Source organism: Mandrillus leucophaeus, unplaced genomic scaffold, assembly GCF_000951045.1.
Source record: "Mandrillus leucophaeus isolate KB7577 unplaced genomic scaffold, Mleu.le_1.0 Scaffold95, whole genome shotgun sequence".
In the NCBI taxonomy this organism is placed as follows: Eukaryota; Metazoa; Chordata; class Mammalia; order Primates; family Cercopithecidae; genus Mandrillus; species Mandrillus leucophaeus.
This window is the reverse complement of record NW_012110363.1, coordinates 46799-62071: the sequence shown is the minus strand read 5'-3', so window position 1 is coordinate 62071 and position 15273 is coordinate 46799. Positions and strand designations below refer to the sequence as shown.

The 15273-nt window shown below is 39.3% G+C and overlaps 1 protein-coding gene across 1 annotated transcript in view; it reads left to right on the top strand.

Moving 5' to 3' along the window:
• The window catches only part of LOC105532349 (protocadherin-23-like), a 151535-nt gene that overhangs the window by 104611 nt on the left and 31651 nt on the right, over nucleotides 1–15273 (top strand). The window contains 1 exon segment of the mRNA XM_011970529.1: nucleotides 2965–3822. Within this exon segment, the coding sequence (XP_011825919.1) occupies nucleotides 2965–3822 (858 nt within the window).

The following is a 15273-nucleotide window of genomic DNA, read 5'->3' as shown; positions in this document are numbered from 1 at the left end:
CCGTCTCTACTAAAAATACAAAATTAGCCTGTGGCTCATGCCTGTAATCCCAGCTACTCGGGAGGCTGAGGCAGGAGAATCACTTGAACCCGGTAGACGGAGGTTGCGGTGAGCCGAGATCGCGCCATTGCACTCCAGCCTGCGCAACAAGAGTGAAACTCCATCTCAAAAAAATAAAAATAAATAAATAAATAAATAATAAGGCAAAAGGCAAAGCACAGTGCCAAGTCCGTTGCTGTTTCTCTTTGTTACAGATGTAAGCACTGAAAATTCTTGCTCACCTTTTTTAAAATGGAAGTATTGTTACAGAAGTTAATTTAGTACTTGTACGCCTTCTGAGTTATATGCCAAAAAGTTAATGAATAGTCTTTATTTTTTATTTATCTACCACTTGAAAACTTGAATAGGCCCTATAATTTGGTTGATAGCAGAGACCCTCTCCTACTGCAAAAGGATGTTTTCCCCAGGCATTAAAGTCAGTTTTTGTTTTGACATAGAACTTTCAACACTGGGAATTATCACTTTATTTGACAGCCATTTATTTGGGTGAGAGGGAGACTTCCTTTTCTAATTTGCAAGAAGAGTGCTTATAAATGTGAATGTGGGAAAGATAAATTCCATGATCCCAGGTGCGCTCTCAGGTAGAGCAATTTTAGGAATAAGGATATTTAAATTGAACTTCTGGAGATTACCAAAAAACTACCTGTTTCCAAGTAAATTCCTTAGACAACTTCAAGTAACCCAGCTGTACTCAGCCCTCCTTTTAGAGATGATTGACTGATCTACACACCGTTTACTTATTCACCTAAGCCGGGTCATGAATCCTTTCTCCATAACTTATTTTTTCTCTTTAATATCTTTGCAATGTGTTCACTTCCTGCATGCATATATTGTTTCAGATACCCCTTGTTGCACAAGTAGATTACTATGACTCTTAACCTTCCCATTTTCATTTTCCTTTTTTTTTTTTTTTAAAGACAGGCTCTTGCTCTGTCACCAAGGCTGTGCAGTGGTGCCATCACAGCTCACTGCAGCCTCTACCCCCTGCCAGGCTCAAGCAATTCTCCCACCCCAGCCTCCTGAGTAGTGGGGACTACAGGCATATGCCACCATGCCTGAATAACTTAAAAACTTTTTTTTTTTTTTTTTTTTAAGAGATGAGGTCTCACTATGTTGCCCAGGCTGGACTCAAATTCCTGGGCTCAAGCAATCCTCCTGCCTTGGTCTCTAAAAGTGCTGGGATTATAGGAACCATCCTGTTTTCTAATCAAACTTTGACATTGCTGCCTCGATACTATTCTTAAAATAGAAATTTGATTCATGACACTTTACTGTCCAAAATCCTTCAGGGGGCTCCCTCGTGGATTTCAGGAGAAACTATAGAATCTTCAGCGGTATACAGAGAGCCCTTCACCATTTTACCTCTGCTTACCTCCCAAATTCATGTCTTTCCTCTGCCACTACTGCCAGCCCTTTTCCTACTCTCCACATACAAACACCCAGGAACCCTGTGTTCTAGTCACACCCAAACATCTGCAGCCTGTTAATTCTTATATTCCTAGAACTTCTCACAGGCTCTTTCCTCTGTGAGAGGAACACTCTCTCCAAAACTTGTAGTATGGCTTCCTCCACTTGAGGGGTGAGACTTGATGTCACTGTTTCCAATAAGCATTTCTTGGTCATACTAACATAGGATTATGTGCCCTTTCTCTGTACTTCTCAGAGAAACAGCACCCCTTGGCTAGCACTATCTGTATGCACTAATTTAGCTCTGTACATATGATTTTCACATGGTACTTTAATATCCAAGTATTGACCAGCCTTTCCTTTTAGACTATAAACTGTTGGAGCTGGAGCTAGGTCATGTCTTACTCCCTTCGTATCTGTGATCTCGAGCACAAACTTGACACATACTAGGTGCTCATCAAATGTTTGCTGAATGAATGAATCACTTTATCAACCACAAATACTACAGAAATGTGGGTTTGTCCAATCATCTCTACTTTTGGTGTAAATTAACTATGCCTTATGAATACAAATGCAGGGCCCGCTCCTCCTCCCTAAAACTACCTATTGCTGTTGTTTCCTCTGAATGCCATTCTACTTGGTCCTCATATGCCTCTGATATGCAGACTTTATTAAGTTCCCACACTATTGGTCCTGCTCTTCATCCAAGAATATGACTGGCAAGTATTTAACCACATTTCTCCTCACTAATTTTCAGGGTTATTTAAAAATGTCTTTGAAAGCTTTTTGTCCCTGTGTTCAATTTTAAGTTTTATTCTACTCGATACTATGGAATATAATAAAGGGCAGATTTTTTTTAAGGAATAGATGAATAGAACATTGCCTTATTTATGTTTTGGAAGAAATTGGCAATTGTCCAACTAACTCTAACCAAAGTGTTATGATTCATGGACAAAATGCTGTGGACATGTAGAAGGGAAGGCTTACTGCAATAGTATAACAGACATGAAATCTGTAGTGGGTAATATTTGGGAAAATAACTACAAATCAAGTCTGTTCATTTCCGATTGATATCTTAAAAAAGGACATTATATTCTGTTTCTTATCCCCAACTCCCATTGTTTTGTATTAAATAAAACATTCATCTTTATCCTCTTATGAGGAAAAATATATTAAAATTAAAAGTTGTAGACGCACACAAAAAAATCATATGGCTGCAAATCAGTGAAAGCAAGTGTTCTAATTATTGACTGATTAAAGATAGGCATTGAATCATATTATTCTGTTTATCCCCTCAATAGAATAGAAGTTTCATGAGGGCAGAGCCTTTATCATGTTTACTGTTATATCCCCAATATTTACAGAAGTGCTAAGATACAATATAATCGGGAGTAAATATATTTTTGAATGAATGTATAAATGAATACCATAGACAGTGCTAGCAAAGAGCTGCTACTTTTTCAATTCAGATGAATTTGGAATTGTTTTCTTTAATAGATGGAAATACCGATGAGTACTTTGCTATAAATGAGATGTCAGGAGAACTCTCAACCACTCGTGCTTTGGACCGGGAACAAGTCAGCAATTTTACCCTTGCCATTCTGTGCTCTGACCTGGGAGATCCGCCTAGGAGCTCTGTAATACACCTGCAAGTTAGAGTTTTGGATGCCAATGACCACACTCCTTCTTTTCCCACACTTTATTACCAGTTCTCTGTGAGAGAAGATGCTGAAGTGGGAACAGTGGTTTTTGTGCTTTCAGCTGTGGACAAGGATGAAGGCCTGAATGGGCAAACTGAGTATTTTCTGACTGATGAGGCTTCTGGTGCATTCACCATTGATCCTATGTCAGGCACATTGAGAACCAGCAACGCCCTCGACCGTGAAGCCAGATCTCAGCATACATTTAGTGCTGTGGCCAGAGACTGTAGCATCCAGGGTTCACGAAGCACTACTGTAATTATAAAAGTATGTGTCACTGATGTTAATGACAATGATCCAGTTTTGGAACAAAACCCTTTTGATGTGTTTCTTTCCCCCCAGTCGCCTACAAACCAGACGACTGTCATTGTGAGAGCCGATGACCCAGACTTGGGGCCCAACGGAACTGTGGTTTTTAGTTTTGCAGAGACTCAGTCAATGTTTTCTATTGATAAACATACAGGAGAAATTCAATTTCAGCAAAATCCATCTTCAGAATACTTCCCTATCTGGCTGCAGTTAAAAGTTACAGACCAGGGTGTTCCAGCCAGGACAACCACAGGTCTCTTGGTCATCCACATGGAAGGAGAAGATGTAAAGATTTCCTTCAGCCACCATCTGTATAAAGGGCTCGTGACTGAAAATTGTGAGGCAGGTGAGTGTCCCTTCAAGTTTTTCATATATTGTACTTGTTTTGGCAAAATGCTTAAGAGTATGGATTATACTACAAGAGTGCCACTGTGCATTCAGTTATACATTTTTTGGTTCAATGCCTATTCTTGATATTGGAATAAACGTGGTTAAGAGGAACCTGGTCTGAGATGAAATGTCAGGGCAGAAGACAGTGAGGACCAAATTCCTTCTGACCTCTAAAGGAGGGCCCTCCCATTAAAGATTCAGTTAGAAAAGCTAATAAATAAATGGATGGGGAGCCTTTAATCTCATATTCTTACTGTGTTTTCTTGACCTCTTGTCAGAGTTGTTGGTAGTTCCCTTATGTTTGGAATTGCTTAATTAAATTTAGCTTTTATCTTTTTAATAGAACTTACTCTAAAAATTTCTTTATTAAATATCACACATAAAAAACGCTAGAAATACTTCTGGAAATAATATAAGCATGTATCCATAAATATCCAGGTAGGTGTATATGTCAAGACATCTGAAGCAATAGATTGGGACCTCTCTTGGAAGAGCAAATATAACATGTGTGAAGGGCATAAGTCTGAATTTAGAGGTGAGCTAAAAGTTGCAAGTGTAACAGGAAAGAGAAAGGCCAAAGGAAAGGATGACAGTTAAGGAGGCTGTTGAAACTGACTAGATGTAATTAATCTACACCTGGGTCAGCAGGGTTTCTTGGGCCCCTGTGAAAAACAATGACAACATCATAAAATATTGATTGACATTTCAAGCTGGCTGATGCTTTGCTTGGAACATGAACTCAATACAAACTGCCAGATCATATTTTAGACACCAGAAGATTATTTATCCTCGTTTGTTCAATTTTTTGCTTTCAAATTCCCAAATTCTAGTGGTTTTAAAAGATTGTAAATCTACCTACCAGTGTTAGAATAGCCTTGATATCAATTATTTAATAACATTTTATAGCTGCCAGCATTATTTTCTCCCCAAATACGCCTGCAATTTTAACCTTTATTTTCAACTGAAAAATACATGCCTATCAGAAGCTTAAGTTTTCGGTGGGCCACTCACACATTTGATCTATGAGTAGGCACCACTTGGCATCCTGAGTGAATTATTTTTGGTATTATCATAAATTTTCATCACTCCAAACTACTTTTAACATTTTCTTATTCTTTTAAGAAAACAAAAAATTAAAAGTTAAAACAAATAACTCCAATGTATTGCTATTTGTTTAACATTTCTTTGTTGGAAAGCCCACAGGTTCAGCTTTTGATTAATGTTGCATTCATCTATTAACAATATTAAACTTAGCACCTCAATTGTTTAAAATAATGTAGAGTTTCTATTTTAAAATATTAGCCTTTTGGTTGATAAAATTTCTTTAAGAGTCAGTCATGAAATGTTCACTTCATCATAGGAAGAGGCACTCTCAGAATTTCTGGTAAGACACAGACTGGCCCCACAGCAGCGTGACAAGAAAAGTTAACATCCAAGTGACTCCCTACTCTTTACTGTGAATGCCCCCCTCCTGACTACGCCCTTCCCCTGCATTTCCAAGCCAGATTAGAGAGAGAGAATGTAACTGTTCTGAATCTCTTAAAAGTTAAGGATAAACCACTTGGTTGCCCACGATGTTTCACTGCACTAAACAATTTAAATGAATCTCCTAGAAACCAGCCCTTATTTCTTTGGTTTCATTTCCAGTGCTTTCGCTGTCATGATAAGAATGAGTCAGCAACCATAGTCCATGATGTGGACTGTTCACAACTTTATGCATTTCATTGAATTGCCAGGAGGGGAGAAATTGAAATTATGAATGATATTGATACCCCACTTAAAAGTAAATACTCAGACCTTGAAAATGAAATAAAATTAAAACCTGATGACACATGGGTGCACTCTCACTACTAAAATGTATTCAGTATTGTACAATACATAAATTAGATCTTGATGTTTTGGATGAAAAACCCTTTTTCCAGCTCTTTGGCAGTTGATCTGTTGAATTCAGGCTCCACTCTTGGTAAGGCTGGGCACATGTGTATTAGAGTGTGAAACTCGTGACACTAGTTAGTGTAGCTGAGTGGGTCCGCCTCTGTCATGGCTCTACTGGGCATATTCTCTTTGATGACTTTCTTACAGGGATACTGTAAAGATTAAATCAAGTTTTAAGAGGATACTAGTCATTGCTTTCTTTGGTTGCTATTTTTGTCATCTTCCTGTCCGATATCTAAAGTTAGCTGGGTATAAATTCTCACCAGAGCAAACAGTTGTTACACAACAATTATATTACAACAATGAACTACTTGTGGTTGTTAGGGGCCTACAGTATGTCTTACTTTGTCTTCAAACCAGATAAGAATGATACTTTCCAAGAATGAATTATGATGAATTTCTCCATAAACACAGTGTTATTCTCAGCTTTGGAACATATGAATGTTTCCACATATGAATTCCTATGATAATGAAAAAGGGAAGCAAGTGTTAATCTGTGATTCCTATTTTGTTATTTAGGGACAGTCTCATATTTTGGTATAAATTCATTGTATTGAGCATTATCTAACTAGCCATATACAATGGTATGGAATTTAATCACTTTACTTATGACTCCAAGATGGCTCTGGAGGAGAAAGAGAAACGTCTTATTCTCAGAAAAACGTACATACTTCACAAAGCAGTTTTTATCTTTGCAAATTCACCCAAGTCCCACATCTGGCCCTCAGCCAGACAGACACCAGACCTTATTTGATTAACTCACCAAGGAGTTCCTTTCCCCAGGAATGGGAACTTATTCATCAATATGGAAGAGATTGATATATACACCATGCCAGTTTTGTTATTTATTTGGTGAGCTGTGATTGTTATGTAGATTACAATAGGCATATTGGAATGACCAGTTTTCCCTTTCTAGGAATAAAAGACACAAGAAGCCAAGTTGTAATCAGAAAGTTACTTGCTAATCCTCAATAATTAGGAGCAGGATGTCATTCAAGTGTTGAGTATCATCAGCCTACATTACTCTTTCCTCAGACAGAGTTTACATAGCACTGCCAAGTTAGATTTTATGATGCCTTCATTGACTGTCTGGGCTCCCATTACTCACCAGTTTCCTTTTGATTTACACATTCCTTGTTGGTATCTTAACACCTCTGTCAAGGCTTCAGCCCTGGAAGCCACTTATGATTTTTTATGAGGATTTTGCATAACTCTGCTCTAAACTGTTCTGCTTCATTTATAAACATAAAAGGGTTAATATTTTGGAACCATATTAATACTTTTTTCTGTTACTTATCTGTGGATAAGACCTTCCACCTATTCTACATAACACATCCATTTGCTGTGGATAGCGTTAGGATTGCTATAGTGGGAGTACAAAAAGAGGATAGTCTGCCTTTGATAAACAAAATAGGGAGTGGGGGTCATAAAAAATATTAGATCAAGCATCAACAAAATCAACTAATTTTGTGTGCATGTCAGCTGTACTGTTTAAAACTGTAACTCTGCTTCATACATCTTTAACTCTTGAAGGACACTCATCAGTATTCCTGAGGATGCCCCTCATGGGTTTTCTCCTTCCCCAACACGCTTCCTATTAAATGTTGACTATATACTTGGTATGTTATACACAATATTCAATTTTAAGGGGCCTTGAACATCTATTCATTTAGTCTTTTAAAAGGTGGTTTTGATAATCAAATGAGCACTTGTAATCTCTAAAGCATTTCGCCATCACCATTACCAGCAGTTGTAAGTCTAAGATATGAAGAAGAAAGTGCAGCCAGACCCTGTGGATAGCAGAGCCAGGGGATGTTTGCTCCTAGTGGGTATTCCCCAAATGTTTATTGATACCATTTTACCATTTAATCATTACTTCTAAGATAACAAAAGGCATATATATGCACAAATGAAAAAAAAAGAAAGAAAGAAAAAAACTCTTGGGGTGAGAGGGAAGGGTGGGGGAGATAGTTGTGCCAGGCAGTGGAAATATCATGCACAAAGCTTGGGGCCTCCAGAGGGTGTGGTGAGTTGACCTTGGGACCAACCGTTTCATCTGGAATCGCTAGAGAGCAGCGTGCACAGAGGCTCATGTGGTTTCCAGCGATAACTTGGGAGAGAGAGACATTGATGGCCTTTCAATTACCAATATCAACATTGACATTGTAGAGATCTCACTTTGGAAGCTGTGTGGAGGGTAGCCTGGAGGAGAGAGATGAGTTAGGAGGATACTGTGGTGATTTACGTGCTAGTGACCCAGGCCTGAAGAAAGCCACAGCAGTGAAGGATGACAAGAGGGAATGTGCTTCTCAAGTGTTACCAAGGCAACCTCAATGAGGCCTGGGGGTTATTTATACCTGAGGTTCTCAACCAGGACTACACAGAGAGATACCAGAGGAGCTTTAAAAAATTACTAATACCAGCCGGGTGCAGTGGCTCATGCCTGTAATCCCAGCACTTTGGGAGGTGGGGGTGGGTGGATCACCTGAGCTCAGAAGTTTGAGACCAGCCTGACCAACATGGAGAAACCCTATCTCTACTAAAAATACAAATAATTAGCCAGGCATGGTGACACATGCCTGTAATCCCGGCTACTCAGGAAGCTGAGGCAGGAGAATCGCATGAACCTGGGAGGTGGAGGTTGCAGTGAGCCAAGATTGCGCCATTGCACTCCAGCCTGGGCAACAAGAGTGAAATTCCATCTCAGAAAAAAGAAAAAAAAGAAAAAATTCTAATACCTGGACATCCACCCCTTTCCTGCATGCAGTTAAATGGTAATCGTTGACGGTAGACCACACATTGTTTATTTGTAGAAGCTCCCATGCGATTCCAATGTACAACCAAGGGTGAAGGTAGAGGGAGGCCTGAGAAGAAAATCTAACGCAATGTCAATATTTTACAGGAGTTGATGAAATAATGTATCTAAAAAGGAGATTGAGATGGAGGGCTAGGGTGGTAGTGACAATATCCAGGAGGATGGTGTTAGAGAAACAAGAAAGTGGCACATTTAAGAAATGGGGCGGTCAACCATATTTAATATAGAGCAGGGGCTAGGTAAGATAGAGACTGAAAAATGGCTACTGATTCATCTGGGCCCTGTCCCCAAAGCAGAAGTAAGTGAGGTAGTGGGCTGCCACCTGCTGGTAGTGGGGCTACAGCTCAGTGAGTCCTGGGCTTGGTTGAGTTGGGAAGAGCATTACCTGAGATGTTTTGGGGTTACCATCTTGGTATCGGGAGGTATGAACATGGGAGAAAGGAAGGCATGTCTGAAATAGCAAGTCCATGTATTAAATATAGAGGATAAGGCAATAAAGGAATGGCACTAAAAGCAAAATAAGGTGCTTGGAGAGTCTAGAGAGGAAGTTCTGAGGAGTAAATTTGCTCTGTTGAAGTTGTTCAGGATTTGGGCCAAGAACAGATACCAGCAGCCCAGGTTTTCCAATGTGAATTCTGGAGTCAGCTGTGGCTTCTTATAGGAATTCCTCATAGCTAAATGGAACAACTTGGGAGGGAATTGAGATTTTGGGAGATTCAATAGAGATTTATTTTAAAAGCCAGAATATAGTGAAGTGCAGAGAGAAAAAGTGAAATCAGTCCCTGAAATCAGACAGAGACATCAGTTTATATTTCACAAGATTTTCCTATGAAGAGAAAGAAAGGAAAGTGGCAATAGCTTGAAGGACCTTGAGGAATCAGAGGATTATTTTGTTCTGTTTCTGAAAGTAGGAGGAGGTTTCAGTATTTGTGATTTATAGCACTGGAAAATTTACAAGAAACTTCCATTTTTTTATTGTAGAAAATTTGTTTTTGTACATTTTAAAAAATTTTAATGTTTAATTTCTGCAGGTCTGTAGTAGGTATATATATTTATGGGGTACATGAGATATTTTGATACAGACATGCCATGTGTGATAATCACATCAGGCTAAATGGAGTATCCATCTCCTCAAGCATGTATCCTTTCTTTGTGTTGCAAACAATCCAGTTATACTCTTAGCTAATTTTACATGTAAAATAAATTATTGTTGATGGTAGGAACCCTATTGTGCTATCAAATACTAGACCTTATTCATTCTATCTAACTATATTTTTATACCCATTAATCATTCCCATTTCCCCTCTAACCTCCCATTACCCTTCCCAGCTTCTGGTAACCATCCTTCTTCTATTTCCATTAGTTCAATTATTGTAATTGTTAGCCCCCACAAATAGGTGAGAAAATATGAAGTTTTTCTGTCAGTGCCTGGCTTATTTCACTTAACATAATGACCTCCAGTTCCATCCATGTTGTTGCAAATGACTGGGTCTCATTCTTTTTTTATGGCTGAATGTTACTCTATTGTGTGTGTGTATCACATTTTCTTTATCCATTCACCTGTTGATGGACGCTTAGGTTGCTTCCAAATCTTGGCTATTGTGAGCAGTGCTGCAATAAACATGGGAGTGCAGATATCTCTTCAATATACTGATTTTTCTCTCTTTTGAGTATATACCTAACAGTGTGATTGCTGGATCACATGATAGTTCTAATTTTAGTTTTTTGAGGAACCTCCACACTGTTATTTATTTATAGTGGTTGAGCTAACTTACATTCCCACCAACAGCATATAAGGATTCCCCTTTCTCAACATCCTCACTAGCATTTGTTTTTTCCTGTCTTTTGGATATAAACCATTTTAAATGAGGTGAGATGATATTTCCCTGTAGTTTTCAGATTTGTATTTCTGTGATAATCAATGGTGTTGAGCACCTTTTCTTTTAACTGTTTGCCATTTGTTTGTCGTCTTTTGAGAGATGTCTATTTGGGTGTTTTGCCCATTTTTTAATTGGTTGATTAGATTTTCTTCCAAAGAGTTGTTTGAGCTTCGTATACATTCTCGTTATTAATCTTTTGTCAGATAGATAGTTTGCAAGTATTTTCTCCCTTCCTGTGGGTTGTCTCTTCACTTTTCTGATTGTTTCCTTTGCTGTGCGGAAGATTTTTAACTTGATACGATCTCATTTTTCTTTTTTTGCTTTGGTTGCCGGTGTTTGTGGGGCACTAAAGACATCTACTCCCATTCCAGTTTCCTAGAAAGTTTCCCCAATGTTTTCTTTTAGTAGTTTTATAGTTTGAGGTCTTAAGTTTAAATCTTTAATCCATTTTGATTTAATTTTTGTATGTGGTGAGACATAGGGGTCTAGTTTTATTGTTTTGCACATGGATATCCAGTTATCCCAGCACCATTTATTGAAGAGACTGTTCTTTGCCCAGTGTATGTTCTTGGCACCTTTGTGAAAAATGAGTTTACTGTAGATTTCTTGATTTGTTTCTGGATTCTCTATTCTGTTTCATTGGTTTATGTGTTTGTTTTTATGCCAGAACCATGCTGTTTTGTTACTATAGTTCTGTAGTATAATTTGAAGCCAGGTAATGTGATTCCCTTCGTTTTGTTGTTTTAGCTCAGGATAGCTTTGACTATTATGGGTCTTTTGTAATTTCATATAGATTTTAGATTTTTTCTCTCTATTTCTGTGAAGAATGCCATTGGTATTTTGGTAGAGATTGCATTGAATCTGTAGGTTGCTTTTGGTAGTATGGACATTTTAAGAATATTGATTCTTCCAATCCACGAACATGGAATATCTTTTCCTTTTTTGTGAAGCCTCCTCAATTCCTTTCATCAGTGTTTTTTGTTTGTTTGTTTGTTTGCTTTTTTATTTGAGACAGAGTCTCGCTCTGTCGCCTGGGCTGGAGTGCAGTGGCCAGATCTCAGCTCACTGCAAGCTCTGCCTCCCAGGTTTACGCCATTCTCCTGCCTCAGCCTCCCAAGTAGCTGGGACTACAGGCGCCCACCACCTCGCCTGACTAGTTTTTTGTATTTTTTTAGTAGAGATGGGGCCAGGATGGTCTCGATCTCCTGACCTCGTGATCCGCCCATCTTGGCCTCCCAAAGTGCTAGGATTACAGGCTTGAGCGTTTTATAGTTTTCATTGCAGAAGTCTTTCACTTATTTGGTTAAGTTAATTCCTAGGTATTTTATTTTATTTGCAGCTATTGTAAGTGAGATTACTTTCTTTTTTTCAGATTGTTTGCTGCTGGCATGGCAATATGCCATGAATTTTTGTATGTTGATTTTGTATCCTGCAACTTTACTGAATTTGTTTATCAGTTCTAATAGTTTTTTGGAGGAGTCTTTAGGTTTTTCCAAATATAAGATCAGATCATCTGCAAACAAGAATAATTTGACTTCTTCATTTCCGATTTGGATGTCCTTTATTTCTTTCTCTTTTCTGGTTTCTCTGTTTTGCTGAGGTATGTTTCTTCTATACCCAGTTTGTTGAAGGTATTTATCATGAAGGGATGTTGAATTTCATCAAATGCTTTTTCAGCATGACTTGAAATAATCATATGGTCCTTTATTTTGTTGACATGATGTATCACATTGATTGGTTTATGTAAGTTGACCCATCCTTGCATCCCTGGGATGAATCCCATTTGATCTTTCTAATGTGTTGTTGAATTGGTTTGTTCATATTTTGTTGAGGATTTTTGCATCAGTCTTCATCAGAGATATGGCAATTACTTTTCTCTTTTTTTGATGTCTCTTAGTCTGATTTTGGTATGAAGATAACAATGACCTGGTAGAATGAGTTTGGTAGTATTCACTCTTGCTCTATTTTTTGGACTGGTTTGAGTGGGATAGGTGTTAGTTCTTCTGTAAATGTTTGGTAAAGTATAGCAGTAAAGTCATCAGGTCCTGGGATTTTCTTTGCTGGGAGACTTTTTATTACAGCTTTTATCTCATTACATGTTACTGGTCTGTTCAGGCTTTGGATTTCTTCATAGTTCAATCTTGGTAGGTTATATGTGTCTATGAATTTATCCATGTATTCTATGTTTTCTAATTTATTGGTGTATAACTGTTCATACTAGCCACTAATGATCCTTTAAATTTCTGTAGTATCTGTCAAAATGCCTTCTTTTTCACCTTTGATTTTATTTATTTAGGTCTTCTCCCTTTTTTTCTGAGTCTGGCTAAAAGTTTGTTGATTTTCTCTTTTCCAAAAAACCAAGTTTTGGTTTCATTGATCTTTTGTATTGTTTTCTTCATTTAAGTTTCATTTATTTCTGCTCTGATCTTTGTTATTCTTTTCTTCTACCAGTTTTGAGTTTGGTTTGCTCTTGCTATTTTAATTCTTTAAGATGCATTGTTAGATTGTTTATTTGACATTTTTCTACTTTTTTGAGAAATGTAGGGGGTTCCTAATGCAGAGGCACCACCTTGGTGGTCCTGGATACAGCCCAGAAGAATTATCTTGATTACCAGGCAGAGACTCTTGTTCTCTTCCCTTACTTCCTCCCAAACAAATTCTTTTGCTCTATGCTGAGCTGCCTGAAGCTGTGGAAGGAGTGACACAGGAACCCCTGTGACCACCACCACTGGGACTGCACTGGGTCGTACCTGAAGCCAGCAGAGTGCTGGGTCCCATCGAAGGCCTGTAGTAACCACTGCCTTGCTACCAGCTGTGTTCGCTCAAGGCCCCAGGGCTCTACAGTGGGTGTTGAAGCCAGCCAAGCTTGTGTCCTTTCCTTCAGGGCAGTGAGTTCCCCTCAAGTCTAGGTGTGTACAGAGATGTCGTCAGAAAGTCAGGACCCCTGACACACCTACCTGGTGCTCTATTCTACTGCAGCTGAGCTGGCACCCAAGCCACAAGACAAAAGTCCTTCCTATTCTTCCCTCCCCTTTCCACAAGCAGAAGAGTGTCTCTCATATGGCCACCACCACTCCAGGCCCATGCTGAATACTGTCTGGCTACTGCTAATGTTCACTCAAGGCCAAAGGAATCTGTAGTCAACTCGTGATGAATATTGCCAGGCCTGGAACTCTCCCTTCAGGGCAGTAGGCTCCCCTCTGCCTTGGGGCAGTTCAAAAAATGCTGTCCACGAAGCAAGGCCTGGAATCAATGATCTTAAGAGCCCACTTGGTTCTGTGTCCCACTGTGACTGACCTGGCACCTAAACTGTAAGACAAAGTCCCCTTTCCCCTTCCCTCTCTTTTTCTGTAGCAGAAGGGGTCTCTCCCCATAGCCACCACATCTGGGAATACGCTGGGTCACACATGAAGCCAGTATATCTCTGAGTCTCACCCAAGTTTCATGGTGAGTACTCCTGGCTACCAAGGAGTACTTCAGAGCCCAAGGGCTCTTTCATTAGCAGGTGGCGAATCTTGTCAGGACTAGGTATTTCCCTTCAAGACAGCAGGTTTCTTTCTGGCCCAGGGTGTGTCTAGAAATGTCTGGGAGCTAGGGCTTGGGATGGGGGCCTCAGCACTCTGCCTAATGCCCTATCATACTGTGGCTGAGCTGGTATCCAAGTTGCAAGGCAAAGTCTTCTTTACTCTTCTCTCTCCTCTGCTCAAGTGGAAGAAAAGAGTCTGTCCTTGAGTTATAAGCTGCACTGCCTGGGGTTGGGAGAGGGATGGTGGAAGTACTCCCTTGGCCACGCCAGTTGGTGTCTCAGTAGGTCATGTGCTCCCTCAAGTCCACTGGCTTCACGCCCTGCACAATTCCTTATCTAAGAATTGTGGTCCTTATGGCCTAGACAATCTTTCAAGTTTATTTAGGACTCCAGAGCTCTTTAGCCTGCAGTGGCAAGGCTTGCTGGAATTCAGGTTCCAACTGCTGAGATAGGAGATTCCCCTATCACCAAGGTTGGACTAAATGTTCCCTCCATGGGAGGTGGCTGAGTTCTGCCCGGTGTTGCTTTTTGCTGTGACACAACAGCACTGAGTTCCAATGCAGAGTCGCACAATCACCATGCTCACCCTTTCCCAAGTGCAGATTCTCTCTCTTCAGCACATGGCCACTGCCAGGAGATGGGGAAGGTGGAGGTGTATTCAAGACAGTCCCTACACGCCTCAGTGCCTCTTTTGGTGATATGAAGTAAAAACCAGGTACTGTGATTGATCGCCTGACTTTTGATTCTTATGAAGGTCCTTTTTTTGTGTAGATAATTGTTCAATTTTGTTTTCCTGTTGGGAGGACAATCTGTGGAGACTTCTATTTTGCCATCTTGCGCAACCTCCTCATTAATATTTAAGTCAAAAATAGAATAAAATATTTAGTAGAAATAACAGAGATTTTATTTTTGTTTTTAATTGGCATCTATTGTTTGTGGATGTCTGAAGCTGATTTTAGATTATTTTGAGGATAAAAATCTGTTTTCATGAAGAGCTGCTGCAACAATCATTGAATTATGGAAATACGGTAGCGTAATTTTTATTATTTGGTGACTAAAAGCATCTTAAAAGGCATTTCTTTAAGTGAAGTGTAACTGTACATTTTGGTAGATACATTTATCTTGTTTTTTGAGATAATTGGAAATGTTCTGGGTTATCTCAAAACCAAAGTTGAGAATTACACAGAAAAATTGTGCAACCTTTCTTCCTAAACACATGCAGGCTCTGAATTCTAGCTTGGTCTGGAGTTC